This window comes from Anomaloglossus baeobatrachus, chromosome 5, assembly GCF_048569485.1.
Source record: "Anomaloglossus baeobatrachus isolate aAnoBae1 chromosome 5, aAnoBae1.hap1, whole genome shotgun sequence".
Taxonomy (NCBI): Eukaryota; Metazoa; Chordata; class Amphibia; order Anura; family Aromobatidae; genus Anomaloglossus; species Anomaloglossus baeobatrachus.
In genome coordinates this window covers 266,202,646-266,230,429 of record NC_134357.1, presented here as the reverse complement: position 1 = coordinate 266,230,429, position 27,784 = coordinate 266,202,646, and the positions used below count along the sequence as shown (strand labels likewise).

Sequence of the window (27,784 nt, the reverse complement as noted above, 5' to 3'; positions counted from 1 at the left end):
ATTAGAAGAATTCAGAAACTACTATACAAAACTTTATAACATCCCATCCCCACATACCCCATCACCTGATGCGAGACATCGCGACATTTGGGAATACTTAAACAAATATGCCCCAGACCCCCTTGAAGATACGGTAGCTGAAGACATAGACGAGGATTTCTCAGACACAGAGCTAAGCGATGCCATTAAAACCCTTAAAGTGGGTAAAAGCCCTGGTCCTGATGGGTTCACCCCCCGTTTTTACAAAATATGTGGAGGGGCCTGCAGCCCTATAATGCTGAAAGCCTTCAATTCCATAACCAACACATGCCAGTTCCCTAAACAGACACTCCAAGCCCGAATAACTGTAATCCCCAAGCCTGGCAGGGACCCACTGACCTGCTCTAATTACAGACCTATCTCACTAATAAATGTGGATATTAAATTGTACTCTAAAATGATAGCCCTGAGACTAGGCCCCCTCATACCCAAACTAATCCACAAAGACCAGGTGGGATTTGTCCCAGGGAGGGAGGCACGGGACAACACTATTAGAACCCTGTCCCTAGTGGCCCAGGCACGTCAGCGTCAAATCCCAATGTGCCTCTTGACAGTAGATGCCGAAAAGGCATTTGACAGAGTCCATTGGTTTTTTTTAGAAGCCACGATGCAGGCAATCGGCGTCCGTTCGCGCTTACTACAATGGATAAAAGCATTATATCACGAACCAACGGCACAAGTGGGCGTGAACGGACGCCTGTCAGCTCCATTTAATATTAGAAACGGTACCAGACAGGGATGCCCCCTATCGCCATACCTATACATCCTGGTAATGGAATCCTTAGCAAATGCACTCAGGGAAAACCCTTCGATAAAAGGGATACAGATAGGACAAACATCTCATAAATTAGCACTATTTGCGGACGATCTCTTGATATATGTGACACAGCCGAAGACTAGTTTGCCCAACATACTGCAGGAGTTTGAGATCTTTGGCAGACTCTCCAATTTTAAAGTAAACCTACAAAAAACAGAGATCTTAAATGTATCGCTACCATCCGTAGAAGAGAATACTCTCAAACCCGCCTTCCCCTTTAAGTGGGCCAGCAATTACATTAAATATCTGGGGATCAGGGTTTCTCCCAACCACCAAGATCTATATAATTACAATTTCCCAGACCTTTTAAAAAATATCCACAAAGACCTCATAGCATGGCATAACCTCCCCATTTCCTGGTTCGGCAGGGTCAATACAATTAAAATGGATGTCCTACCTAAAATACTCTACCTGTTTCAAACTATCCCACTGAACCTAGGAGAAAATGTCTTCCTCAAGTTAAAGAAGCTGTGTATAAGCTGTGGACAAAGAAGCGCAATAGGGTATTACCCCAATAAAATGGGGTGAGGGGGGAGAGTATATACTCACCAGATGGAGTTGTGCAAGTCACAACCCCTTAAACAGCATGTAAATTAACGATCCAGGCAGCAGCCACCCGATGGCAGATAACAGAGAGTGGTGGATATAGGTGATAATGCCGCGCCACAGATCACTTCCATTAGGAAGTGATCTGTGGCGCGGCATTATCACCTATATCCACCACTCTCTGTTATCAAGTTAAAGAAGATGATCAGCAATTTTATATGGCGTGGCACCAAACCCCGACTGAAATACTCAATGCTGACTAAATCTCGCTGGGACGGAGGGGCGGGGCTCCCGGATCTTAAAGCTTATCACGCAGCAGCGGTGGGTGGTTGCATATTGGATCTCCTGCACAGTAAAGACAGAAAATTGTGGGTGGAGATTGAATGTGAACTATGCCCGAATATGGCACACGGAATCTTCTGGTTGTCATCTAGAACTAACCTTGGGACCCTGGGAGTTTCCCCGATCCTCTTGTCCCTGGCTACAGCGTGGAGGACAGCCAATAGACGATATAGATTGACAGGAGAACAGGGTCCTATGACGCCTCTGGTGGGCAACCCCGCGTTTCAATGCTGGTTTCACGAACCTCATCCCAGACTGATTTCAACGCCAATGGGAAGGATTCCACGAGTTAAAGACGTAATTACCCAACAGGGATGCAAACCACTGATATCCCTGCTTGGAGACCGGCCACGGGAACCAGGTTACTGGTTCCAATATCTACAACTACGTAGTTTCATAGATTCTCTGGCTCCGGGATCTGAGATACATAAGGATCTGACTCCATTTGAAAAACTATGCTTCCTTAGAGAAACACCCCCTCACATAGTCTCAATAATCTACAACATAGCAGTGCCCGAGGGGGGTGGAGGAGACGACTTGCCTGACTACGTTAGACATTGGCAAACAGAATTGTGCCAGACTTTTCCCAAGGCACAATGGTGTAAGTCATTTAACCTAACACATAAATCCACCATTTCTTGTAGAATGCAGGAACTCAATTATAAAATCCTCTCACGGTGGTATAGGACACCCGCCAGACTACATAAAATGTTCCCAGAGGTATCTGACGCCTGTTGGAGGTGCAAGACCTCAGTGGGCACAATGCTACATATCTGGTGGACCTGCCCAGGGATACAGGGTCTTTGGAAAGATGTCTTTGCTCTCTATAACCATTTACATCACACGGAAGTGACACCCTCACCGGAAGTGGCCCTCTTATCAATGTATACAGGGGCAGTCTCCAAGGCGAAGAAAGGCTTGCTCTCGTACTTTATGATTTCAATGAGGCAAATCATACCGAGGCATTGGAGATCCCCCTGTACATTGAGGAGAGCAGACTGGGTAGAGGCTATGGATAGCCTGCGGCGTCTGGAGGAGTTGAGAGCGTTTGACGAAGGGAAAGACTCCTTGTGTTTCTCGGTTTGGTACCCGTGGCTTCAGTATAGAGAAACACAGCAATTCCAAACCTGGTTACTCACAGGCGCTCTATCACAATAAATATTCAAGAAGCCGGGATGGGCTCCCGGACACAGGAGTGGCGCGGCATCACAATACAGACCTTCTCCCCCCCCCCATTTCCCCATGTCTTCCCCTCCTTCCCTTTTTCTCTACCTATCTTTCTCTCCCTCTCTCTATATCTCTTTCTCACCTAATTGATATACATAGGGTCATGTTTTCATACCTATTGAACCAGACTATACAGAAGGAGTTGCCTTTAACACTTTACACGGAATAAATATAAAGATAGAAGATTATTACATGTTAAAATTAAGATGTTCTATAGGATGTTTTACAGATTTTACCTTCCACATGATTTGCGATACATTTCATAGTACCATACGTTTTACGAGACTTCAAGACATAGGTTATTTTATAATCTTCATATGCTGTAACATTGGGTAACATGAAAGACCCTTATGTATTTCTTATCTTCTGTTATATGAAAACTTTTGAAATAATAAAGAAATATTAAACGAAATATAAAATCAATTAATCTGATTGGCACACGACAGTGAGGAAAAAAAAAAAATTCCACACGCCAAAATTACCGTATTTTTTTGGTTGCCACAATATTGCATTGAAATGCAATAACAGATGATAAAAACATCACATCTATGAAAAAAATGCTATAATTAAAAACAACAGATGAAAACATAAAAAAATAAGCCACCTACGAGCCCCAGGTCCTGAAAAATGAAAATGGTACGGGTCTCTGAAAACCGCGACAAAATTGAATTTTTCTTCTGTACAAACTTTTCAATTTTTTTTTTCACTTAGTTAAAAAGTAAGCTACATATATGTTTGGAATCTACGAACTCGTACTGACCTGAGGAATCATAATGCTGGGTCAGTTTTACCATATAGTGAACATGGTAAATAAACAATCATGTAATTGCACTTTTTTTTTGCAATTTCACCGCACTTGGAATTTTTTCCCATTTTTCAGTATACTATGGGGCAGAATGAATGGTGTCATTCAAAAGTACAACATGTCCCGCAAAAAACAAGCCCACATATGTCGATATTGATGGAAAAATAGAAAAAAAAAATTACGGCTCTTGGAAGAAGGGGAGGTTAAACTACTTGTTTGAGAACAGTAAGTTGTGCAAAAAGTGCTGAAACAAAGAACAGTCGGACATGTGCATTCAAAATTTTAGAGATTACGTTAACTTCACCGGAACATCTTAACATGCATTTTAGGATAATCCTTAAATTTCACCAGAAAGCCGAGTATATTCATTCTGTCTGAATATTCTTCATTATCCCTATTTCAAAAGTCAATCTCACAATAGGTCCTATGCACACAACATACAAGTTGTCCTATATCACCAGATGAAGAGCCACAAGTTAGAGATCACTGATTTTTTATAGTTTACAAAGTTTGGTTGCCTTTGGACCACCGCTTACTCCTGAAATAAAGTCATCAAGTTGGTTGTCCAAGGACAGCCACCACAAGGCCAACCGGTGGAGCACTGACAGCTGGAAATGCAGAAGCTGACAGTACACTGCGTCTACCGGATTTCAATCCACACTTACCAGTGGTTCTCCATGGATAACGGAGGAAATGGATTCAAAAAGACACCCAATAGGGTCAGTAAAATGGACCACACATAAAAGGAGCACAATAAAATCTAATCAGTATAATTAATTTAACGCAGAAACAGATATGAACATACGTCAACCAACACTACAATCAGATCATAACAGTGTAAATAACCTGTTATACAATTCAATTTTATGAAAAGGTCAGACGACTTATGCAGAATCTTGGTTATGCTAAACTTCGACATGTCAAGTCTCGGTGCTGAATAATTTTTTCATTTATGTTGATTCTTTTCAAAGCAGATCAATTCATGAAACAATTGATTAGAAAAAGTCAACAATTGAGCATAAGGCAGAGAATAATGGGGTGCGAGAAGAGCAAGGCTTCCGAAGTACATCAGAGAGTGTCATGTCATCACTTGGGAAGATAAATTAAAGTAGATCATAAGAAAAGTCCCAGGTTCCTGGGATACAAGTGTTCCATTACTTAGCTCTCTGAAGGCTTTATGTGATTTTCCTGATGTTTAAGGAAACGAGATTTCCGTGTAAAACTTTTGCCACAGTCAGAACATGAAAAAGGCTTCACGCCCGTGTGCATGGACTGATGTTTAAGGAGATTGGATTTCCGAGTGAAGAATTTGCCGCAGTCAGGGCAGGAAAAAGGCTTCTGTCCTGTGTGCATTATTTGATGATTAAGAAGAACAGACTTCTGTGTAAATGATTTTCCACATTCAAAGCAGGGAAAAGGCTTCTCTCCTTTATGAATTCTCTGGTGTATGACAACATCAGATTTCTGCGAAAAACACTTTCCACATTCCGAGCAGGAGAACGGTTTCTCCCCAGTGTGGATCCTTTCATGTCGGACTAGATCAGATTTAAATTTGAAAAATTTGTCACAATCGGGACATGAAAAAGGCTTCTCGCTGTTGTGAATGAGCTGATGCTCTTCAAGATCAGCCTTTTCCAAAAAAAACTGGCCACAATCAAAACATGGGAATGGATTCTCTGTGAAGTGGCTGCGCTGATGCTCGAGAAGAACAGACTTCCTTGTAAAGCATTTATCACATTCGGGGCAGGAAAACGGCCGCTCCTCTGTATGAACCTTTTGGTGTTTAATAAGAATCGATTTCTGTGTAAAGCAACGACCACATTCAGAGCAAGAAAATGGCTTTTCACCATTATGAATCCTCTGGTGTTGGATCAAAACTGATTTCTGTGAAAAAGACTTCCCACATTGAATACATGGAAATGGCCGTTCACCTGTATGTATTCTCTGGTGCCGAACCACATCGGATTTGTGGGTGAAGCACTTCCCACATATGGCACATGGAAACGGTTTTTCTCCTTTGTGGATCTTTTGATGACGCATGAGATTTATTTTTTGGCTAAAACACTTGCCACATTCAATGCATGGAAAGAACGCATCAATAGCATCATCGGACTTTAGTGTATCTGGACAACCATCTTCATAGTTAGAGTAGTCATGCGGGCTACTGGAGTATTCCCCCTCATTTTCTTTAATCTTAAGGTCCGAGACCTTATCACTACTATCCCCATCTGTCAAAAAAAAAAAAAAAAAAGAAAATTAATAACAAAAATATGGTAAAATGAATGTAATTTAAAAAAATTGCAAATACTCAACAATGTGATTACGCCGAATTTTTAACAGAGTGGTGGGAAAGTTAACGCAGAGCGGAGCCAGGAGCTGAACATGAGGTCAGGGAAAGCAGTGTGTCCGCTCCGTCCTGGCAGGAGTGAGAAATGTTATGGAAGCTGCAGGGTGAGCAATGCAGTGTGCCACACCGACTGCTGGGATGCGTGTATCCTGATGGGTTTATTACCATCAGTACTACAGATCATGTACGGAAAAGTCAGCAGCGCTAGTATGGCCGATTATAACTCCATGAGGGCACAGTGCAGGGAGTGATCAGTGAGGGAGAGAGGTGACTAATGTGGCATTTGTGTCACATACAGGAGAAGCAAGTCACCATGCTGGCTGCAGACCTGGTTCCAACACTAAGCGACTCCTTTTGATCACTACCACACCTGTGAACCCTGTGCTGTTATTTTTTTTCATGTTATGAAAAGCTAATACATTTCCTATATCTAAGGCCTCATTCGGATGTGTTTGTCCTGTATGTACCAGTGTTTTTCCATGGATAGAACACATTCTCATTATAGTCTATGGAGCTGTTCACATATCACGTGGTTTTTTTTTTAGGCTGTGCGCACAAACAAAATTAAATAAATCAACCAGACATGTTTGATTTTTTTTTTATCCTGACCACAGATCAAAAGTGTGTGTGTGTGTGTGTGTGTGTGTGTGTGTGTGTGTAGGGGGGGGGGGAAATGTTAAATGACCCCTCTCTGGGACTTCTAGTGTTAACCTTATATGAAGCTTACACCATTTCTGCAGCTGAGAAAAAAATCTTTGTGATGTATATGCACCTCTCTCAATGTCTCCTATGTGATGTATATGCGCCTCTCTCAATGTCTCCTATGTGATGTATATGTGCCTCTCTCAACGTCTCCTATGTGATGTATATGCACCTCTCTCAACGTCTCCGATGTATATGCACCTCTCTGAACGTCTCCTATGTGATGTATATGCGCCTCTCTCAATGTCTCCTATGTGATGTATATGCACCTCTCTCAACGTCTCCGATGTATATGCACCGCTCTCAACGTCTCCTATGTGATATATATGCACCTCTCTCAATGTCTCCTATGTGATGTATATGCACCTCTCTCAACGTCTCCGATGTATATGCACCTCTCTGAACGTCTCCTATGTGATGTATATGCGCCTCTCTCAATGTCTCCTATGTGATGTATATGCACCTCTCTCAACGTCTCCGATGTATATGCACCGCTCTCAACGTCTCCTATGTGATGTATATGCGCCTCTCTCCTATGTGATATATATGTGCCTCTCTCAACATCTCCTATGTGATGTATATGCGCCCCTCTCAATGTCCCCTATGTGATGTATATGCACCTCTCTCAATGTCTCCTATGTGATTTATCTATATGTCAGTGTCTCCTATGTGATATATATACAGCAGTTTCAGTGTCTGCTATAAACCATTCAGCAGACCTCCCACTGCTCAAGTTTTATAAATTTAACGTGAGCAGTGATAAATACCCCACCATGCTTCAGACAGACGTAAATCTGGAACAGCAGTTGCAAACAGCAACACCATCAATATCGCTTGACATCACAGCCTCATCAAAGAGAGGCAGCTCCAGCCATCACATTAGGGGTAAGTTTATTAAATGGTTACCAAACAGCAAGATCAAATTTCAAAGTTGATAATCTTGTATGAGAAATAAAGTCACCATCTAAAAAAAAAATGGTCAAATAATGGCAAAAGCACATGCAAGATGCATACGGCCCCCCAAGATAAAGGTTGGAATTTCACAGGTGAAGAAGGGGGCGGTTGCCGGCATAAAACTGCACACTAATAGGATCTAATATAGGGAGTCAGTCACACAGATACGTGCAATGCACAGTGTCCAGGCAAAGCCTATTGATCACGCCCTTCTGAGATCAGGCGGGCTGCCCAACACCTAAAAGGTGCACTGGCACAGTGGACAGACATCCCAGGGGACCGGCTGCATCCTGCAGAATTGTGCGATAATAAAATGATAATAAAAGTGAGGTATTGGTCATATTTTGGCCAGAATATATAAGCTCGTAACCCATACGTCAAGGGTCCCCACGCTTACGAGTCCCTAACTACATCAAAAAAGCTCACCAAAGGACATAATCAAAAATAAGTTCACAGAAAAAAAACATTTGACCATTTTTTTGGCTGGTGGCTTTATTTCTGGTGAGTTTTTTACTGTGAACTTATTTTTGATAATCTTGTATGGCTGTGACTGGTTCACTGCCTTGCGAAAGTATTCGGCCCCCTTGAATTTTTCAACCTTTTCCCACATTTCAGGCTTCAAACATAAAAGATAACATTAAAATCTTTATGGTGAAGAATCACAATTGTGAAGTTGAATGAAATTTATTGCTTATTTTACATTTTTTAAAAAATAAAATACTGAAAATTGGGGCGTGCAATATCATTCGTCCCCTTTAAGTTAATACTTTGCAGCGCCACCTTTTGCTGCGATTACTGCTGCAAGTCGCTTGGGTTGTGTCTCTATCAGCTTTGCACATCGAGAGACTGAAATTCTTGCCCATTCTTCCTTTGCAGACAGCTGGAGCTGAGTGAGGTTGGATGGAGACAGTTTGTGAACAGCAGTTTTCAGATCTTTCCACAGATTCTCTATTGGATTCAGGTCTGGACTTTGACTTGGCCATTCTAACATCTGGATACGTTTATTTGTGAACCATTTCATTGTAGATTTTGCTTTATGTTTGGGATCATTGTCTTGTTGGAAGACAAATCTCCGTCCCTGTTTCAGGTCTTTTGCAGACTCCAACGGGTTTTCTTCAAGAATGGTCCTGTATTTGGCTCCATCCCTCTTCCCATCAATTTTAACCATCTTCCCTGTCTCTGCTTAAGAAAAGCAGGCCCAAACCATGATGCTGCCACCACCATGTTTGATAGTGGGTATGGTGTGTTCAGGGTGATGAGCGGTGTTGCTTTTACGCCAAACATGTCGTTTGGCATTGTCCCCAAATAGTTTGATTTTGGTTTCATTTGACCAGAGCACTTTCTTCCACATGTTTGGTGTGTCTCTCAGGTGGCTTGTGGCAAACTTTATATGTCACTTTTTGTGGATATCTTTGAGAAATGGTTTTCTCCTTGCACGGACTCCATAAAGGCCAGATTTGTGCAGTGTGCGACTGATTGTTGTCGCATGGACAGACTCTCCCACCTCAGCTGTAGATCTCTGCAGTTCATCCAGAGTGATCATAGGCCTCTTGGCTGCATCTCTGATCAGTCTTCTCCTTGTTTGAGATGAAAGTTTGGATGGACGGCCGGGTCTTGGTAGATTTGCAGTGGTATGATACTCCTTCCATTTCAATATGATCGATTGCACAGTGCTCCTTGGGATGTTTAAGGTTTTGGAAATCTTTTTGTAACCAAATCCGGCTTTAAACTTCTCCACAATAGTATCACGGACCTGCCTGTTGTGTTCCTTGGTCTTCAGGATGCAATCTGCGTTTTAAACAGAACAATGAGACTATCACAGAGCAGGTGCATTTATACGGAGACTTGATTACACACAGGTGGCTTATATTTATCATCATCAGTTATTTAGGACAACATTGGATCATTCAGAGATCCTCAATGAATTTCTGGAGTGAGTTTCCTGCACTGAAAGTAAAGGGGATGAATAATATTGCACGCCCCACTTTTCAGTTATTTTTTTAAAAAGTTTAAAATAAGCAATAAATTTCATTCAACTTCACAACTTTGTCCCACTTGTTGATTCTTCACCATTTTAATCTTTGTTTTAAGCCTGAAATTTGGGGACAAGGTTAAAAAATGAAAGGGGGACGAATACTTTCGCAAGGCACTGTATATACACAGCTCTGGCAAAATTTAAGAGACCACTGCAAAATTTTCTGTGTTTCTGATTTTTCTCTTTATAGGTATATTTTTGAGTAAAATGTAAAATTGTTCTTTTATTCTATAAACTACTGACAACACGTCTCCGAATTTCCAAGCAATACATTTTGTATTTATTTTCTGAAAATGAGAAATGATCAAAATAAAAAAAAAATGCATTGCTTTCAGACCTCAAATACTGCTAAGAAAACAAGTTCATAATTATTTACAAACAACAATACTAATAATGTTTTAACTCGGGAAGAGTTCAGAAATCAATATTTAGTGGAATAACCATGATTTTTAAATCCCAGCTTTCATGCGTTTTGGCATGCTTTCCACCAGTCTTTCACACTGCTTTTGGGTGACCTTATGCCACTCCTGGTGCAAAAATGTAAGCACTTCTTTGTTTGATGGCTTGTGACAATCTATCTTCCTCTTGATTACATTCCAGAGGTTTTCAATGGGGTTCAGGCCTGGAGATTTGTAGGTCACTATAATGGCCAGCCCAAAGGATTGGCAAATGGCATCTGGGGTGAAGTGCATGACAAGAACAGTTCATAATAGGCTCCTAGAGGCAGGGCTCAAGTCATATAAAGCTAGAAAAAAGCCTTTCATCAATGAGAAGCAAAAAGGAGAGCCAGGCTGAAGTTTGCCAAAGACCATAATGATCGGACCATAGAGGACTGGAGTAAGGTAATCTTCTCTGAGGAGTCTAATTTTCAACTTTGCCCAACACCTGGTCGTGTAATGGTTAGATGGAGACCTGGAAAGGCGTACAAGCCACAGTGTCTTACACCCAAATTGAATGTGAAATTTGGTGGGGGATCGATGATCTGGGAGTTGCTTCAGCAAGGCTGGAATTGGGCAGATTAAACTTTGCGAAAGACGTATGAATCAAGCCGCATACAAGGTTATCCTGGAAAAACAGTTGCTTCCTTCTGCTCAGGCAATGTTCCCTAATTCTGAGGACTGTTGTTTCCAGCAGGACAATGCGCCATGCTACATAGCTAGGTTAATCAATGTGTGGATGAAGGACCACAACATCAAAACCCTGTCATGGCCAGCCCAATCTTCAGACCTGAACCCCATTGAAAACCTCTGGAATGTAATCAAGAGGAAGATGGATTGTCACAAGCCATCAAACAAAGAAGAAAGGCTTACATTTTTGCGCCAGTAGTGGCAGAAGGTCACCCAAAATCAGTGTGAAAGATTGGTGCAAAGCATGCCAAGACACATGAAAGCGGTGATTAAAAATCATGGTTATTCCACAAAATATTGATTTCTGAACTCTTCCTGAGTCAAAACATTAGTATTGTTGTGTCTAAATGATTATTAACTTGTTTTCTTTGCATTATTTGAGGTCTGAAAGCAAGGCATTGTTTGTTATTCTGACCATTTCTCATTTTCAAAAAAGAAATACCAAATTTTTGCTTGGAAATTCGGAGACATTTGTCAGTTTATAGAATAAAATAATTAACATTTTACTCAAAAATATACCTAAAAAGAGAAAAAAAAAATATATATATATATATATATATACACACATACTAATATAAATTTGTGTATACATACATTATATATACATACATACATTATATAATATATATATATATATATATATATATATATATATATATATATATATATATATACACACACATACACACATACATACATACATGCATACATACACACACATATACATATATACACACACATATACATATATACACACACATATACATATATACACACACATATACATATATACACACACATATACATATATATATTTCACATACATACGCAAATTGCCTTTGGCAGGAGAAATGTTTAATAATCTATCACATACAGTGAGAACGGAAAGTATTCAGACCCCTTTAAATTCTTCACTCTTTCATTGCAGCCATTTGGTAAATTAAAAAAAGTTCATTTTTTCTCATTAATCTACTCTGCACCCCATCTTGACAGAAAAAAACCCAAAATGTAGACATTTTTGCAAATATTTGTAAACAAGAAAAACTGAAATATCACTTGGTCATAAGTATTCAGACCCTTTGCTCAGACACTCATATTTAAGTCACATGCTGTCCATTTCCTTGTGATCCTCCTTGAGATGGTTCTGCTCCTTCAGTGGAGTCCAGTTGTGTTTAATTAAACTGATAGGACTTGATTTGGAAAGGCACACACCTGTCTATATAAGACCTCACAGCTCACAGTGCATGTCAGACCAAATGAGAATCATGAAGTCAAAAGGTCCTTCCCAAGGGGCTCAGAGGCTCAGAGACAATTGTGGCAAGGCACAGATCTGGCCAAGGTTACAAAACAATTTCTACAGTGCACAAGGTTCCTAAGAGCACAGTCGCGTCCATAATCCTTAAATGGAAGATGTTTGGGACCACCAGAACTCACTAGACCTGGCCGTCCAGCCAAACTAAGCAATCGTGGGCGAAGAGCCTTGGTGAGAGAGGTAAAGAAAAACCCAAAGATCATTGTGGCTGAGCTCCAGAAATGCAGTAGGGAGATGGGCCTCCATCAGTTGGGCCTTTATGGCAGAGTGGCTCAACAGAAGCCTCTCCTCAGTGCAAGACATATGAAAGCCCGTATAGTTTGCAAAAAAACACATGAAGGACTCCCAGACTATGAGAAATAAGATTCTCTGGTCTGAAGAGACAATGATAGAACTTTTTGGTGATAATTCTAAGTGGTGGGGTGCCTGCATGCGTGCCATCTTATGCAAAGTGCCATCGTTGCTAAGTGTGGGGCAGTTATTTCAATGGCAGTTAGTCAGGGCAGGAGGCAGGTAAAGTACTCTTTGACAACTTCTGTTTCAACCATGACCATTATTTCTCTCTCTATCATCCTATGTGCTTTTACTAGCCACTTTCACCACCCTGTCCCCCCTCCATCACCACTCATCCATATCAGCCCCTCTCCTATCTATAGCTCCCAGGCTCTTTTAACCTATCTGAATAATCTCAGTCCATCATGCTCCAGGGTCTTGCAGAAGAAGGGAATTTTGTTTACTTACCGTAAATTCCTTTTCTTCTAGCTCCTATTGGGAGACCCAGACAATTGGGTGTATAGCTTCTGCCTCCGGAGGCCACACAAAGTATTACACTTTAAAAAGTGTAACCCCTCCCCTCTGCTATACACCCTCCCGTGCATCACGGGCTCCTCAGTTTTGGTGCAAAAGCAGGAAGGAGGAAACTTATAAATTGGCCTAAGGTAAATTCAATCCGAAGGATGTTCGGAGAACTGAAACCATGGACCAAAAGAACAATTCAACATGAACAACATGTGTACACAACAACAGCCCGAAGGGAACAGGGGCGGGTGCTGGGTCTCCCAATAGGAGCTAGAAGAAAAGGAATTTACGGTAAGTAAACAAAATTCCCTTCTTTGTCGCTCCATTGGGAGACCCAGACAATTGGGATGTCCAAAAGCAATCCCTGGGTGGGTAAAAGAATACCTCGATAAAAAGAGCCGAAAAACGGCCCCCTCTTACAGGTGGGCAACTGCCGCCTGAAGGACTCGCCTACCTAGGCTGGCATCTGCCGAATCATCGGCATGCACCTGATAGTGTTTTGAAAAACTGGTGCCCCCCAGTGCTCAGTGAGGGGGAAGGAGGATACCAACGTATGCTCCAGCCCTCCCTGCCGACGTCCAGTCGGCCGTCCCGTCGTTACCCCTGACTGGCAGGCCCGAGAACGGGAGTATATGGCACTAGGCCGTAAGAGCCAGGGACTAAATTTAAAAACGCGGCCGGCAAACATGGCGCGGTCGGCGCGGTAGTCCCAGTCTCACAAACCAGTCAGCAACCGCTGCGGCGTTTGTAACACAGATGCTGCATGCACCGTCCCTCAGGGGACACAGAGTACGTTATGATGCAGGGCTCTGTCCCTGTAGTCACAAAAGTGCGGGAATCTGGTGGCCTATAGTGATCAGTGAGGGGGGGCGGAGGACAGCGAGGTGTGCTCCAGCCCTCACTGTCGGCATCATACCGACCGTCCCGCCCTTCTCCCTGACTGGCAGGCTCAGGGGCGGGAGTTTAACACACTAGGCTGCAAAAGCCGGGGACTAAAGTAAAAACCGCGGCCGGCAAACAGGCACGGTCGGCGCGGTAGTCCCAGACAAAAAATCCACACCGCAGTCGCAGCTGCGTCTGAGGCCAAGGTGCTTCATGCACCGTCCCAACGGGGACACAGAGTACCTGTAGATGCAGGGTGTCCCTGACGATACTCCGTCTCCTGTCCGGCAGATTCCCCCAGGGGCTGCGGATGTGGCTTGTGGCCACCAGATTCTCTGCCCCGGGTCTCCCTCAGCTGCAGCCAGAAGTTGCTGAAAACATGGCTGACGGCGTTCTCTGAGGAGGAGGGAGGCGTGGGCGTAGTCACAAAAAGTGCGGGAATCTGGTGCCCCAGCGTGAGTAGTGAGGGGGGCGGAGGACAGCTCAGTGTACTCCAGCCCTCACTGTCGGCGTCATACCGACCGTCCCGCCCTTTTCCTTGACTGGCAGGCCTGGGGGCGGGAGAATCCCATACTAGGCCGCAAAAGCCGGGGACTAAAGTTAAAACCGCGGCCGGCCGGCAGTGCACGGTCGGCGCGGTAGTCCCGGACCCATACCCACACCGCAGTCGCTGCAGCGTCTGGGCCCAAGGTGCTTTATGCGCCGTCCCAACGGGGACACAGATCACCTTGCCCAAGAAAGTGCGGGAATCTTCCAGTGCAGCGACCCTCCCTTCCCCTGACTGGCAGGCCCGGGGGCGGGTGTGTGGTACTAGGCCGCAGAAGCCGGGGACTAGAGTTATAAGCGCGGCCGGCAAACAAGCGCGGTCAGCGCGGTAGTCCCGGCGCACTAACACGCCCAGCAGTGCTGCAGCGTGTATGACACAAGCGCTCCATGCGCCGTCCCCAAGGGGACACAGAGTACCTCACAGTAGCAGGGCCATGTCCCTGACGATACCCAGCTCCTGTCCAGCAGATTCCCCAGGGGCTGCGGAGGGAGCACGGTCCCAGTGTCTGGAGACCGATTATGGATCCCACTTCACCCAGAGCCCTGCAGGGATGGGGAAGGAAAACAGCATGTTGGCTCCTGCCTATGTACCCGCAATGGGTACCTCAACCTTAACAGCACCGCCGACCAGAGTGGGGTGAGAAGGGAGCATGCCGGGGGCCAATATGGGCCCACTTTTCTTCCATCCGAAATAGTCAGCAGCTGCTGCTGACTAAATTGTGGAGCTATGCGTGCATGTGTGCCTCCTTCGCACAAAGCATAAAAACTGAGGAGCCCGTGATGCACGGGAGGGTGTATAGCAGAGGGGAGGGGTTACACTTTTTAAAGTGTAATACTTGGTGTGGCCTCCGGAGGCAGAAGCTATACACCCAATTGTCTGGGTCTCCCAATGGAGCGATAAAGAAAAAGCCATGCCACAATTCCAAAAACCATCTGCTCTCTCTCTCTTTTTATTGCTACTTCTCTCAGGCGATATCTCGCCTAATCCCGGTCCACCCCATGCCAACTTTACCTCCTCCCCCACCTCCCAAAGAAACCCTGCTAACCGCATTAGTTGTACACCCACACTTCCCTCTTTCAATTGTGCTCTCTGGAATCCACGGTCCGTATGTAACAAGCTTCCTTACATCCACAACCTCTTTCTCAATAACTCTCTTAATCTGCTAGCCCTCACTGAAACCTGGATTCAGGATTCTGACACTACTTCCCATGCCGCCATGTCTCACGGTGATTTACACTTTTCCCATTCACCAAGACCTGAAAACAGGCATGGTGGTGGAGTCGGCTTACTCCTGTCCCCACAATGTACTTTCCAGGTCATCCCCCCTGCTCCATCACTCTCATTCCCATGTTTCGAGGTTCACAACATCAGGCTCTTCCATCCCCTCTCACTCAGAGTAGCTACAATACACCGTCCACCAGGCTCACCCACCCAGTTCATTGACCACTTTTCAGCCTCGCTGGCGCACTTCATGTCTTCAGAATTACCAACCCTCATCCTAGGAGGCCTCAACATCCCCATGAACAGCCCCCCCTCCCCATCTGCATTTCAGCTTCAATCTCTAACCACCTCCCATGGCCTCTCTCAGCTCTCATCCTCTGAGGCACATGAAGATGGTAACACCCTTGACCTGGTCTTTATCCGCCTCTCCTCAATTTCTCACTTTGACAACTCCCCTCTTCCCCTCTCTGACGACATCTTCTCCTTCAAGCTCACAAACCCTCGTCCCCCCCGCCACATTCCCACATATCACACATTCAGAAAACTACAGGACATTGACTCTCAGACACTTACAGACTCTCTACACTCATCACTCTCCCCCATCTCCTCCCTTTCCTCTCCTAATCGGGCTGTAAATCACTACAATGACACACTCGGAAGAACCCTGGGCCAAGTAGCACCCCTCACCCTTAGAACCTCCAAACACAGAGTAAAACAGCCTTGGTTCACATCCCAAACTCGATTTCTCCAGCTATGCTCTAGGAGTGTCGAGCGCCTATGGAGGAAAACTTGCACACCAGAAAACTTCATCCACTACAAGTTAAAAGGACCTACAACTCTTCCCTTCCCCTTGCCAAACAGACCTACTTCACCACACTGATCTCCTCACTATCTAACAATCCAAAAAAGCTTTTTGACACCTTTCACTCCCTCCTCAGTCACAAAGTACAGACCTCTATCACAGACCTTCATGCTGATGACCTGGCCTTGTATTTCATAGAGAAAATAGAAAACATCCGCTGAGAGTTCAGCTCCCAGCCACCATACGTCGTGAATCCCATCCCTCACCACATATCATCCAGCTCACTTTCCACATTTGACCCAGTCACAGAAGAGGAAGTCTTCAGGCTCCTCTCTTCTTCTCGTGCTACCACTTGCCCTACTGATCCCTTCCCCCTCACACCTACTACAGTCCCTCTCTCCGGTTGTCACTACTTACCTAACTAAATCTTCAATTTCTCTCTCTCTCTTCTGGTATTTTCCCCTCCTCTCTCAAACACTATCGTTACTCCATTATTAAAAAAAAAACAAAAAAACCCCTTCTCTTTATCCATGCTGCACAAGCAATTACAGGCCAGTCTCCAATCTCCCCTTCATCTGCAAACTCTTGGAGCACCTGGTTTATTCTCGCCTCACCCGCTACCTTTCCACTCACTCCCTTCTAGATCCTTTAGAGTCTGGCTTCCGCCCTTTACACTCAACAGAAACTGCCCTTGTCAAAGTGACCAATGACTTATTGACAGCAAAACGTAACGGTGACTCTGCTTATTCTTCTTGACCTCTCTGCCACCTTCGACACTGTTGACCACCATCTCCTTCTCTCTATGCTCCATTCTATCGGCTAAAGGACACTGTGCATTCCTGGTTCTCTTCCTCTTTCTGGCCGCTTATTGAGTGTATCATTTCCTGGCTCCACATCTTCTCTTCCTCTCATTGTTGGGGTCCTTTAAGGTTCAGTCCTTGGCCCTCTTCTTTTCTCCCTCTACACTGCCCCAATTGGACAGACCATCAGCAGATATGGCTTCCAGTACCATCTTTATGCTGATGACACACAGCTATACACCTCATCCCCTGAGCTCACCCCCGCTGTACTACAGAACACAAGTGACTGCCTCACTGCAGTTTGCAACATCATGTCTGCTCTTTATCTGAAACTTAACCTTTCCAAAACTGAACTTCTTCTTTTCCCTCCGTCTTCCAACCTTCCGAAACCTGACATCACCCTCTCTGTGTGTGGCACAACGATAAGTCCTAGGCAGCAGGCCCGCTGTCTGGGTGTTATACTTGACACTGATCTCTCTTTCACCTCTCACAATCTCTTGCCCGCTCCTGCCATTTGCACCTTAAGAACATGTTTAGAATCCGCCCCTTTCTCACAATGGAAACAACAAAAACCCTCACCGTGGCTCTGACCCACTCCCGCCTCGACTACTATAACTCTATTAATTGGTCTCCCCCTAACTAGACTCTCTCCTCTACAGTCCATCCTTAATGCAGCAGCCAGGGTCACCTATCTGGCTAACCGCTACTCGCATGCCTCTGCTGTTTGCCAGTCATTGCACTGGCTGCCCATATATCACAGGATCCAATTCAAATTGCTTGTTCTCAGCCACAAAGCTCTCCACAGTGCAGCACCCCCCTACATCTCCACCCTCATCTCTGTCTATCACCCCACCCGTTCTCTAGGCTCTGCAAATGACTTTCGACAAACATCCACACGAATTCGAACCTCCCACTCCCGGATCCAAGACTTCTTCTGAGCTGCACCAATCCTCTGGAATGCTCTACTCCAAGAAGCTAGGACAAATCACAACTTACTCAGCTTCAGACGCTCCCTAAAAACACATCTTTTTAGGGTGGCCTATCATACATCCTAGCTAAATTAACTTCACATAGATCCTCCACGACCTCTCAGAACATAACTCCACGTTAAACTCCACCGCACCCAAATGTATTTCAAGGTTTTGGCTGACTGGTAAAGGCATCTATTATTAATCCCCCATTTCCTTGAGATGGCTGGATTGTCATTGTAAATAAGCACTTGTACCTTGCCCCTACCCCCATCTCATTGTAGATTGTAAGCTCTCATGAGGAGGGTTGTCTTTTTTTCCCTATAATTATTGTATTTTCTATAACTGTTACTTCTTTGTATTTGATCCTCCTGAATTTTGAAGTGCTGCGGCATAGGTTGGCGCTATAGAAATAAAGATTATTATTAATATGTGGTATGTGTGGAGAAAAACAGACACTGCTCATGACCTGCCCAATACTACCAACAGTGAAACATGGTGGTGGCAGCATTATGCTATGGGGTATTTTTCAGCTGCAGGGACAGGACGACTGGTTGCAATTGAAGAAAAGATGAATGTGCCTTGTACAAAGATACCATGGAAAAAAAACCTCTTCCAGAGTGCTCTGGACCTCAGACTTGGCCGAAGGTTCATCTTCCAACAAGACAATAACCCTAAGCACACAGCTAAAATAACAAAGGAGTGGCTTCAGAATAACTCTGTGACCATTCTTGACTGGCCCAGCCAGAACCCTGACATAAACCCACTTGAGCATCTCTGGAGAGACCTGAAAAGGGCTGTCCACCAATGTTCACCATCCAACCTGACAGAACTGGAGAGGCTCTGCAAGGCAGAGGATCCCCAAATCCAGGTGTGAAAAACTTGTTGCATCATTCCCAAGACGACTCATGGCTGTACTAGCTCAAAAGGGTGCTTCTACTCAGTACTCAACAAAGGGTCTGAATACTTATGACCATGTGATATTTCAGTTTTTCTTGTTTAATAAATTTGCAAAAATTTCTACATTTCTGTTAAGATGGGGTACAGACAGAGTGTACATTAATGGGAACGAAAATTTACTTTTTTAAATTTACTAATGAGATCAAATCTCAGCCTCCTGACTGAACAGATATCATATATTTGCTTACATTGGGGTACAGGGATGAAAAAAATAACAATTGGAAAAGACAAAAACAGCTTAATAGCCTTTAAACCTTATTTGAGCAGCTAATCACTCACAGACCATACCCTTATATGACGAGAGCGGCATAAAATAGTAACAGGTTGGAATTTTTGTATGAACATTTTAAAGGGAACCTGTCACCAGAATTTTCGCTATAAAACTAAAAGAATCCCCTTCTGCAGCTCCTGGGCTGCATTCTAGAAAGGTTCATCTTCCTACTGGCCCCCCTTTCAGACCTAAATAAACACTTTATAAAATCTTACCGTTTGGTATGCTAATGTGGTTTTATGGTCACGAGGGCAGGCTGTATTACTTCCGTTATTTGCCCTCCTGCCGCTGTTCACCGTCCCCCAGTGTTGATGAGGCCGCCGCCCTCATGTTACGCAAGGCTTCTTAAGTCTCGCACATGCCCAGTGGCACTATTGTGGGAGTGAGCGCTGTTCAAATGAGCGCGCCAGTGATGTAATTGCGCAGACGTGAGATTATAGGCGGTACTTATAGTACTTGGATGACGCTGGTGATGACATTCACAGCGCCGCCCATAATCTCACGCCTGCGCAATTACACCACCGGCGCTCGCGATTTGAACAGCGCTCAGTCCCGCGATAGTGCCACTGGGCATGTGAGAGACTTAAGGAGCCTTGCGTAACATGAGGGCGGCGGCATCATCTATGTAAATCAACACAGGGGGACGGCGAAAAGTTGCAGGAGGGGGAATAACGGAATAAATACAGCCCGCCCCTGTGGCCAGCAAACCTCATTAGCATACCAAAAGGTAAGAATTTATAAAAGTGCTTATTTAGGTCTGAAAGGGGGGCCAGTAGCAAGATGAACCTTTCTAGAACGCAGCCCAGGAGCTGCAGAAGGGGGTTCTTTTAGTTTCATAGCGAAAATTCAGGTGACAGGTTCCCTTTAAATCTCCTTTAAAAAGAAAGTATAACCAATTCTGTATAACTAGAACCTGACCATTTTTGTTTATTTTTTTTTTATTGTGTGTGTGGGGTATGGGGGGGGGGGCAGCCATGTAACTCAAGGCACTGCCAATATGATGGCAAATTGAAGAAAAATTCTCAGTGAATATTACCCATGTGTAGGAAGGTGGATGAAGGGTCGTGTTGGAGTCTCTTGGTCGGTGGCTACTTATCTGATGCACGTAGGAAGGAAAGAAGCAGAAAAGTTCTCCGTGACATTTACCTTGGCTGACGTCTGTAGAATAATCCTCCATGTGATGCCCTTCACTTCTGATGTACCCCTCGTCTCCCTCTGTATCTTCTACTTTAACTATAACCAGGTCATCAATCTACAACAGAATCATGAAGAATTACACAAGATTTCGGGAAATAACTGTTCACTAGCCTTACTCCAGTTACGTACCTCATTATCATCACCCTGTGACATATCATCCTGTGAGACATCGTCATTGTCATCTTCATCCTGAGGGCCATCTTCAGCTTCCTCATCCTGAGGGACATCGTCATTGTCAGCTTCCTCATCCTGAGGGACATCATCGTAGTCATCCTCTTCATCCTGAGGCAAATCGGTGGCATCATCCTTATCATGCTGGACATCGTCATCATTGCGTGGAAGATGGTCATCATCACCCTGCGACACATCATCTTCTTCATCCTGGGGAACATCATCGTCCTCATCCTCTTCATCCTGAGGGACATAGTCGGCATCATTATGCTGGTCATCCTCCTTCTCTGACCAGTCCTCTGAATTAGGGCTCTGACATCTCTCCGGTGTAATTCTCTTTATGGATCCATCTGTAGCAAACACACAAATGTAGTGAGTACACCGGGACTGATGTCTGTAGATGGAGCGGATGCTTGTTGCCTATATGTGATGACTGGTAAGAGGTCTCCTCACCTGGTGATGTGGGGGGAGTCTGGTCCTCCATGGTGATGGCTCGGAGCAGACCCTGTGTGAGGCTTCTCTCCGGGATCTTGTCCTTGCTGGTTCTCATGGAGGCTCCAGATCCGCACTCATAGGACCCTTTATAACCCTGTATGAGAAACAGATAAACACATGGCGCCATTAGGACTTCTAGTGTCACAATAACCAGAATACCTTCCATGGTACAGCAGACACCTGTCCTGGGACCAGAGGATGAAGCCCATAGATGGGAGATATCCCCCATATCACACTCAGGCCAACTATATACACCGGGGAGACGTCACCCTTCACCGATAAGTGCGGCAGCGATAAGGGCCACCTGTCACGTGATCACCCCGAGGTACAGCAGCAGAGGGCGAGGAGTCACGTGTCCCCCCTCCCAGGTATAGCAGTGGAGGGCGGCAGGTGCGCGGCACGTCACGTGTTCCCGTGGCTGTGCCCGGCCCACTCACCGTGCTGCTGTGTTCCCAGCTTACTCTGCCTCCGCCGCGTCCTCATCCCCTACCGGCGGCCGCACACTGATGAAGTCACCGCCCCTGGGCGGGAAGCACACAATGCATGCCGGGAAGTGAAGTTCTGCTCAGTCCTCTCTGAGATAACCACAGATCACGTGACTTCTGAATCGCCCATACATAGTGCAGACAGGAGGCTCACTGTGGCCGCAGTCAGTGATGGGAACATGGGGCCACAATGGTTATTTCTATTGTTACATTATCATTGTGTATTTCTCAGTGCCTCAGAGGATGCAGACTAGGAACTTGGAAGAGTTGATAATTTGGGCAGGTCTCCCCCTGCTGGGGACATGAGGTCACCATTCCCTGAGCCAAGAGGGAACACATTGGCCCCTTGCATGGTTGTTCCTTAGTCACCTGCCACCATATTCCTGTTATTTGCTCCTTGTCCATTCTCTCCCAAGGCCATTTAATTTTCCAGAAACTCCAATGACCCCCAGGAGGACACCTCCACTACCGTCCACCTCTGCTACTATCCATGTCCGCTACCGTCCACCTCTGCTACTATCCATGTCCGCTACCGTCCACCTCTGCTACTATCCATGTCCGCTACCGTCCACCTCTGCTGCTATCCATGCCCGCTACCGTCCACCTCTGCTACTATCCATGCCCGCTACCGTCCACCTCTGCTACTATCCATGTCCGCTACCGTCCACCTCTGCTACTATCCATGCCCGCTACCGTCCACCTCTGCTACTATCCATGCCCGCTACCGTCCACCTCTGCTACTATCCATGTCCGCTACCGTCCACCTCTGCTACTATCCATGTCCGCTACCGTCCACCTCTGCTACTATCCATGTCCGCTACCGTCCACCTCTGCTACTATCCATGCCCGCTACCGTCCACCTCTGCTACTATCCATGCCCGCTACCATCCACCTCTGCTACTATCCATGTCCGCTACCGTCCACCTCTGCTACTATCCATGTCCGCTACCGTCCACCTCTGCTACTATCCATGTCCGCTACCGTCCACCTCTGCTACTATCCATGTCCGCTACCGTCCACCTCTGCTACTATCCATGTCCGCTACCGTCCACCTCTGCTACTATCCATGTCCGCTACCGTCCACCTCTGCTACTATCCATGCCCGCTACCGTCCACCACTGCTACTATCCATGTCCGCTACCGTCCACCTCTGCTACTATCCATGTCCGCTACCGTCCACCTCTGCTACTATCCATGTCCGCTACCGTCCACCTCTGCTACTATCCATGCCCGCTACCGTCCACCTCTGCTACTATCCATGCCCGCTACCGTCTACCTCTGCTACTATCCATGCCCGACTCCGCTACCATCCATTTCTGCTTTCGACACCCACTACCATCCATGTTTCCATGTCTGATTCCAGTACCATCCATGTCTGCTTTCGACACCCACTACCATCCATGTCTGATTCCAGTACCATCCATGTCTGCCGTCGACCCCCACTACCATTCATGTCCAACTCCGCTACCATCTATGTCTGCTGTCGACCCCTGCTACCATCAATGTCAGCTACTATCCGTGTCTGCCGTCGACCCCCGCTACCATTCATGTCCAACTCCGCTACCATCTATGTCTGCTGTCAACCCCCGCTACCATCAATGTCCGGCTCCGCTACATCCATGTCTGCTGTCGACCCTGCTACCATCAATGTTCGCCTCCGCTACTATTCATGTCCCACCTCCGCTACCATCCATGCCTGCTACCGTCCGTTCACCTCCGCCACCATCCATGCCCAACTTAGCTACCATCCATGTCTGCAGTCGACCCCTAGTACCATCGGTCTGCTACTATCCATGTCCGACGCCACTACCATCCATATCTCCCGTCATCTCCCACTACCATCCATGTCCGCCTCTGTGATCATCCATATCCTCCTCCGCTACCATTCATGTCTGCCGTCGAACCCCGCTATCATCCATATCCTCCTCCACTACCATACATGTCTGCCGTCGACCCCTGCTACCATCCATGTCTTCCTCTGCTACCCTCCATGTCCGCTACTATCCATGTCCGCCTCCGCTACCATCCATATCTGTTACCATGCATGTCTGCTGTTGCCTTCTGCTACCATCATCTCCTAGAAGATCTATTACAGCAGTCATCAAGTTACTGGAGTGTATGGTTTGTGCCTGTGCTGACTCATTAGGCACCCGGTACCACAGATGTGTTTGCAGCACCATTGATAAAGGCAAAAAATGCCGAAACGTCTGGATGCAGTCTTTACTTTTCGGCATAAATAAAATCACAATTTTGGACAGACTGACGTTTCATTTTTTCTTATAATGAGTGCCGAAATATTTTGATTTTAATTTGGACTTATTTTTTACTTCTGAGCACAACCACAGTTGAGCCAGGCTTCTCTCTTTTTGAATCTCCCCATGCTATCCAGATAATCCCAGACTTATAAATCCATATGTTGTTGTGGTCCATGTACAGACCATGATTGACAGACTGGCCACAAGGTACATGGCCTTAGATATGAGGCTGTAAAGTGCAGTTCCTCAGACCTGGGGGCCGGTCCTTGAATCACAGTCCATGCTCGGATTGTGGCACCTGGAGGTGTGAATCCATCATTAGGCTGAATTCATACATACTTGTTTTACAGTTCAAGTAATATAGACCAATTTTTTTCTCTCTCAGGTGTCATCCTAGGGGCATCAGTTATTTTCTCATCCTTTTTTCTCACTTAAGCAGGTACTCTTTAGACTTTTTTCTTTGTCGCTCCATTGGGAGACCCAGACAATTGGGTGTATAGCTTCTGCCTCCGGAGGCCACACAAAGTATTTCACTTGAAAGTGTAAACCCCTCCCCTCTGCCTATACACCCCCCCGTGCATCACGGGCTCCTCAGTTTTTATGCTTTGTGTTGAAGGAGGCACACATGCACGCAAGCTCCACAATTTAGTCAGCAGCAGCTGCTGACTATATCGGATGGAAGAAAAGAGGGCCCATAACAGGGCCCCTGGCATGCTCCCTTCTCACCCCACTTTGGTCGGCGGTGCTGTTAAGGTTGAGGTACCCATTGCGGGTACAAAGGCTGGAGCCACATGCTGTTTTCCTTCCCCATCCCTTAGGGGCTCTGGGTGAAGTGGGATCCTAATCGGTCACCAGGCACTGGGACCGTGCTCCCTCTGCAGCCCCTGGGGGAATCTGCTGGACAGGAGACCAGGTATCGTCAGGGACAGGCCCTGCTCCTCTGAGGTACTCTGTGTCCGCTTGGGGACGGCGCATAGAGCGCCTGTCTAATGGACGCTGCAGCAGCTGCTGGTTGTGTTTGTGCGCCGGGACTACCGCGCTGACCGCGCTTGTTTGCCGGCCGCGCTTATAACTTTAGTCCCCGGCTTTTGCGGCCTAGTACCGCATATTCCCGCCCCCGGGCCTGCCAGTCAGGGGTAAGGGCGGGACGCTGCACTGGACGTCAGCGCTGAGGGCTGGAGCATACTTAGTATCCTCCTCCCCCCTCACTGAGCACCGTGGGGCACCAGATTCCCGCACTTTCTAAGGCACGCCCACGGCTCCCTCCTCCTCTCAGAACGCTGGCAGCCATTCCTATCAGCACTTCTGACGCTGGAGAACTTCAGAGACGAGCTCTACAGCTCTGGGAGGCACAGGCAGGGAATCTGGTGGTCACACAAACGCTGAGGGCGGTCGGTAAGCCGCACCTGTTACTAGGTGCTTGCCCCCCTGGGTGCCGAAGTGTATATTTATATGCTTATATTGTATACATTTACTCTGTACGGCCGCACTAGTGCTTTGGCTATATACCCTCTCTGATTGCTCTAAGAGGAGACAACAGCATGTCGTCCGCAAAAAGCAAGGGTGCTTACTTTGCAACCTGTACCTCATGTGCGGCTATGCTACCTGCAGGTTCCTTCATTTTTGCCAAAGTCTCTCCATACCTCATAGCCAAAAAACTTTAAGAAGTAGTCATAAGCACAAGTGTGCAGATAAAAGATTCTTTAATGAACAGGCAGTGATATAATACAGGGTATGGATATATAAATAGTATACAAAAGGTTACAGAGACATGGAGGGTGATAGATTCCCCAAATGTGACTGCTTACAAAATCACACAAGTTTAATCATGTATAGCTCACTGGCATGGTTAGTGCTAGGAAAAGGTTACTGAACAATACAGTGTAGCCAGGAAGGTCAGCAGCTGAAAAGATCAATATACCAGCGACACTTAGAAAATAACCATTATTTTCTAAGTGTCGCTGGTATATTGATCTTTTCAGCTGCTGACCTTCCTGGCTACACTGTATTGTTCAGTAACCTTTTCCTAGCACTAACCATGCCAGTGAGCTATACATGATTAAACTTGTGTGATTTTGTAAGCAGTCACATTTGGGGAATCAATCACCCTCCATGTCTCTGTAACCTTTTGTATACTATTTATATATCCATACCCTGTATTATATCACTGCCTGTTCATTAAAGAATCTTTTATCTGCACACTTGTGCTTATGACTACTTCTTAAAGTTTTTTGGCTATGAGGTATGGAGAGACTTTGGCAAAAATGAATGACTTCTATTCTTTTTATATACATATATGTCCCCAGAAGTCTTTGCCTCTTACCATTGTTAAGATCCATTTTCACTGTTCTACGTTTTTCAATTACCTGCAGGTTCCACCTACCCTCATTGTGTGCAATGCTCGGCCCCTGTGACACTCACTCAGCCGGAGCCTCTGCCACTGGTGGGACCCTCGGCCCAGGTGGAACCACCTGCTGCCACTGTCCAGGTGACAGGGACAGAGTTTGCAGTATTCGCTGACAAACTTTCTGAGTCTATGGATAAATGGTCTGCTAAGATACTAGAAGCTTTGCAGTCCAGACCTGTAACACAGGCCCCGGGCACTGTTGAACCTTTTCCCTCAGACCCCCCTCGGTCGGCGCAGCAAAGTGCTCCTGGGGCGACTCATAGGTCCCACGGTGAGGACTCTGACACGGACCGCAGTCCCAGACCGGCTAAGCGGGCTCGCCGGGAGCTTCCCTCGACTTCATCACAGTGTTCAGGGTCTCAGCATGAGGACTCTCTGGAGGATGAAGCGGAGGCGGCAGATCAGGGCTCTGATTCTGACGCCGCTCTCAACCTTGATACACCTGAAGGGGACGCCATAGTAAACGACCTTATAGCGTCCATCAATCAGGTGTTGGATCTTTCTCCTCCAACTCCTCAGATTGAGGAGTCAGCTTCTCAGCAGGAGAAATTCCATTTTAGGTTTCCCAAACGTACACGGAGTGCGTTTCTTGATCACTCCGACTTCAGAGATACAGTCCAGAAACACCGAGCTTTTCCAGATAAGCGCTTTACTAAGCGCCTTAATGACACACGTTATCCCTTCCCCCCTGACCAAGGTGGATCCTCCAATCTCTAGACTGGCGGCTAGATCCATAGTTGCAGTGGCAGACGGTGCATCACTCAAGGATGCCACTGACAGGCAGATAGAGCTCCTGATGAAATCCATCTATGAAGCTATCGGCGCGTCCTTTGCTCCGGCATTCGCAGCCGTATGGGCACTCCAAGCTATCTCAGCTTGTCAGTCTGAGATTAATGCAGTCACACGTGCCTCTACTCCGCAGGTTGTGTCCTTAACCTCTCAGGCGTCGGCGTTTGCGTCCTACGCCATGAATGCTGTCCTGGACTCTGCGAGCCGTACGGCGGTAGCATCCGCCAATTCGGTGGCAGTCCGCAGGGCCATGTGGCTACGTGAATGGAAGGCAGACTCTGCTTCCAAAAAGTTCTTAACCGGTTTGCCATTTTCTGGCGACCGCCTGTTTGGCGAGCAATTGGATGAAATCATTAAACAATCCAAGGGAAAGGACTCGTTCTTACCCCAGTCCAAACCAAACAGACCTCAACAACGGAAGGTACAATCGAGGTTTCGGTCCTTTCAGCCCTCAGCCAGGTCTCAATTCTCCTCGTCCAACAG

General features: G+C 46.0%; 1 protein-coding gene across 1 annotated transcript in view; it reads right to left on the bottom strand.

Annotated features, from left to right (window-relative positions):
* Nucleotides 1-3,470: 3,470 nt before the first annotated feature.
* LOC142312732 (uncharacterized) overlaps nt 3,471-27,784 on the bottom strand; it is a 157,143-nt gene continuing 132,829 nt past the window's right edge. The window contains exons 12-16 of the mRNA XM_075351720.1: nt 23,890-24,073; nt 21,324-21,459; nt 20,829-21,220; nt 20,649-20,754; nt 3,471-6,004 (exon numbers count right to left, since the gene is read on the bottom strand). Of these exons, the coding sequence (XP_075207835.1) occupies nt 4,935-6,004; nt 20,649-20,754; nt 20,829-21,220; nt 21,324-21,459; nt 23,890-24,073 (1,888 nt within the window). The 3' untranslated portion in view covers nt 3,471-4,934. The remainder of the gene's footprint in view (nt 6,005-20,648; nt 20,755-20,828; nt 21,221-21,323; nt 21,460-23,889; nt 24,074-27,784) is intronic.